Source organism: Diaphorina citri, unplaced genomic scaffold, assembly GCF_000475195.1.
Source record: "Diaphorina citri unplaced genomic scaffold, Diaci psyllid genome assembly version 1.1 scaffold6420, whole genome shotgun sequence".
Lineage (NCBI taxonomy): Eukaryota > Metazoa > Arthropoda > Insecta > Hemiptera > Psyllidae > Diaphorina > Diaphorina citri.
In genome coordinates, this window is record NW_007383796.1 from 878 (window position 1) to 4921 (window position 4044).

General features: G+C 40.2%; 1 protein-coding gene across 1 annotated transcript in view; it reads right to left on the reverse strand.

Annotated features, from left to right (window-relative positions):
• Positions 1-564: 564 nt before the first annotated feature.
• Positions 565-4044, reverse strand: part of LOC103521972 (titin homolog) — a 13709-nt gene continuing 10229 nt past the window's right edge. The window contains exons 4-8 of the mRNA XM_026832394.1: positions 3964-4030; positions 2785-2999; positions 1787-2093; positions 1373-1609; positions 565-1038 (exon numbers count right to left, since the gene is read on the reverse strand). Of these exons, the coding sequence (XP_026688195.1) occupies positions 836-1038; positions 1373-1609; positions 1787-2093; positions 2785-2999; positions 3964-4030 (1029 nt within the window). The 3' untranslated portion in view covers positions 565-835. The remainder of the gene's footprint in view (positions 1039-1372; positions 1610-1786; positions 2094-2784; positions 3000-3963; positions 4031-4044) is intronic.

Genomic DNA, 4044 nt, shown 5'->3' on the forward strand with positions numbered 1-4044 from the left:
AACCTCGAGAAATGTACGGTTCGGCCGATATTAAGGGCTAAACTTGTCAAAAACTTCGAAAGAAGTTCGAATTTCTCAGGGATCTATATTGCAGTCCAAGGCGTTCAAACATTGCACAGAGGTTCTTTATAAAATGTAGATCAAAAGTCTCCTCGGGCCGAACCTTGAGAAATGTACGGTTCGGACGATATTAAGGGCTAAACTTGTCAAAAACTTCGAAAGAAGTTCGAATTTCTCAGGGATCTATATTGCAGTCCAAGGCGTTCAAACTTTGCACAGAGGTTCTATATAAAATGTAGATCAAAAGTCTCCTCGGGCCGAACCTCGAGAAATGTACGGTTCGGACGATATTAAGGGCTAAACTTGTCAAAAACTTCGAAAGAAGTTCGAATTTCTCAGGGATCTATATTGCAGTCCAAGGCGTTCAAACATTGCACAGAGGTTCTTCATAACTAATTTCCTTCGGTCTAGAACCTAGAGGGTCCCAGGAGTTTTGGACGGAGAAGTAGCAGGTTGTTTGAAAGGTAGGATCCACGTATTCATTATTAAGGGCTAAACTTTCGGCCCAAGTCGCCCAAACTTTGCACAGAGGTTCTTTATAAAATGTAGATCCAAAGTCTCTTTGGGCCGAAGCTCGGGAAATGTACGGTTCGGCCGCTATTCGGTCTCGTATTTGCGCTCTTCAAGGCTCCAGTTTCCAAAAAGCTCAAAAGATTTCACGTTCCTCGGGACTTTAGATTTTGGCCCATGTTGCTCACACCTTGCTGAGTTTTTTTTATGATGAATTTAATTATTAGTTCATTGTTTTAGGCAAAAATTTCGCCTTTTGTTTGTATTATCTTGTATTTGTGTACATTGAAATATATAAATTATAATTATAACCACAATAAAGGTCTAAAATTCTAAATAAACAAATACCTGATTCAGCAGTGACCTCCATCTTGTTCTGACTTGACCCTGCTGCTACTTCTGCTTCTACTGATTCACTAGACTTCACCTTGTTATCGTCTGTTATATCTGACTTTCCAGCTGCCTTATCTGTTGTAGACAGAAATGAAAATTTTTCAAAATGTAAAAAAAAAAAATAATAATAATAAGCATGTGCCAGCATAGTTAGCTTGGAAGGTAGCATGTCTGCCTTGTAAGCGCAAGGCCGCGGGTTCGATTCCCGCCCGGGGCGGATTTTATCCTAAACAAATGAGGTTCGTTCTCGGAACGGCTGGTTTTCTCCTATCCTGTCTTTTTTCTCTCTTAGATTTCGGAACGACAAGGAGTTATAGTCAAAGGAAGAGAGAAGAGAATAGAAAAGGATTTTTTTTTTTAATTTAGTGTTTCACCGCCAAAAAAAATATACAAAAATGATAAAACTTACCAACATCTTCAGATTGACCATCTCCTCCTCCAGTCTTCTCCTCCTTCACTTCCCCACCTTCCATTCCTTTCTCCCCTCCATCTCCATCAGGCACAGCACAATCCACCTCTTTCTCCTCTCCTGCTTCCTCTGACATTTGGGAGTCCTCCTCTTTCTTATCTGGTTTACCACTAGATTTCTTCTCTGGTTTATCACTAGATTTCTTATCTGGTTTATCATCACTGGATTTCTTATCTGGTTTATCACTAGATTTCTTATCTGGTTTATCATCACTGGATTTCTTATCTGGTTTATCACTAGATTTCTTATCTGGTTTATCATCACTGGATTTCTTATCTGGTTTATCACTAGATTTCTTATCTGGTTTATCATCACTGGATTTCTTATCTGGTTTATCACTAGATTTCTTATCTGGTTTATCATCACTAGATTTCTTATCACTAGACGGATTGTCATCATCTTGTTTCAATTTCTTATCAGGTTTGTTATCACTCGGATTGTCTTCATCTTGTTTCAATTTCTTATCACTAGAATTCTTATCTGGTTTGTTATCACTCTGATTGTCTTCTTCTTGTTTCAATTTCTTATCACTGGGTTTCTTATCAGTGTCGGATTGATTTTCGTCGTCTGGAGAGAGTTTTCGTTTTTTGGAGTCGGCACTGGGAGCTGCATTTGGAGAGGGCTGATCGGATGGCAGAGGCTTGGGCGCACAGAGCAGGGGCTGAAATTAAAATTCGGTAAACTATTAATTCGATTCTTTGCCTTGTAAGGGTTAGATTCCCACAAAGGATGAATTTTATCCCAAACAAATACATAAGTTTCGTTCTTGGCTTCTCAGTTGGCTTTGTCCAGCACTAGTCAGCCTAGTTAGCTTTAAGGATAGCGCGTCTGTCTTGAAAGCGCTAAGTGGCGTGTGGGTTCTAATTCCACCCAGGCTGAACTTTCTCCTGAACAGATAGTATCTGTCCGTTCGTTCTGAACCTTAAGGTTCGTTCTCAGAACGGCTGGCTTTTTCCTATCCTGTCCTCCCCCTTTCTTTAATTTCGGGACGTTGAGACCTTAGCAGTTCCAGTTCCCTCTATCAAACCTCTTTTAAAAAAAATCTCCTATGCTAAATATCCTACTACTAACTCTCTTCCATTTTGGGACGAGAACATCTGCATTCTGCGTTATTAAAGTTTTATCTACCTAAGTTCCCTCGATCTACTCTAGATTTGACTTCATTAATTAAATGTTTCAGTATGAAATTCCCTGCTTTAGAAGCATAATCTATTAGGCTTAGGATAAGAATCTACATATTGTAAAAGTATTGATATGATAACTAATAAAACATACCTAAGTATAGCTATGAAGGAGAAAGAAGTGACATGAAAAGTCCTTCCTTTCATATCCCCCTCGATAAAGAAACTTACACTTGTGTTCACATCCCCTGTCTCCTCCACCTCTTCCTCCTCCTCCTCTTCCTCATCTCCAGGCTTCTTCCTCTTCATCTTGTCCAACACCTCCAGTACAATAGTTCGATTAGCTTTCAGCAGGGTAAGCTTGTGAGAGATGGCAAGACGCTTGTCTGGCACGACAGCCATTAGATTGAACCGGATGTCATTGTACTTCTCTTCTGTGGCCATGCCTGTGGGAAAGAAAGTAAATATGAAGTACTTAATAATGAAGTAAACCTACTTATGCCAGCCTAGTTAGCTTGGTTGGTAGCGCATCTGCCTTGTCAGCGCTAGGCTGCGGGTTCGATTCCCGCCCGGGCGGATTTTATCCTCAAGGGATAACGTCCGTTCTCGGAACAGCTGGCTTTCTCCTATCCCGTCTTCCTTCTCTCTTTGATTTCAGAACGATAAAACCTTAGCAGTTGCAGTTCCCTTTATCAAACCTCGAGATTTTTTCTACTTACTTACCCCAATATAAAAGAAGAAGATCTGGAAAAAGCCACATGGGATTTTTACCTATCAAATTCCCTACACAGCCTATCTGAGCATTAACTTGTACTACTCTGAAAGGGTAAGACCCAGTGGAAGAGTTATTCAAACTAGGGACAGCATGTTAAATACACCAATTTCTAATTTTGAGTGTGGTTGGTCAAATGGGTGATGGGTGATGCATCTAGGCAATTATGTGCTCCTCACTTCTCCTGACCCAACTCAGGGTATCTTGTTGCCTAGTGGAGAGTTAAAACTTAAAATCAAGATGACATGGAGGTTCCAGGTTACTTCCGACATCAGTATAACTGTCATACATAAACTTCACAACATCATAAATTTCACAACATTATTCACGGTATAACTCTCACACTTCACGGGATAACTCTCACACTTACTCTCACACTTCACGGGATAACTCTCACACTTATTCCTTCTCTATGTCCCTTGATCGAAATTTTGTTTTATTGTACCCACTAGTATTATGATTCCTAGACATCTTATTACTCACTTGTAAAGGGCTCACTACACTAGGTAGTAGATGATTAGGAGGTACTGGTAACTTAGTTCTGAGGTTTCTCGAGAACAATAACTGGGAAGGAGACCACGGTAAATCTGCCACAGGAGAGTTCCTGTAATTGAGCAAGTACAAATTTATGTCCTTACCTTCAGAAGTACATTTCTGGAGCATATCTTTCACAATTTTCACAGCCTTTCCCACCAAAACTCGATCCTGGGAATAAGAAC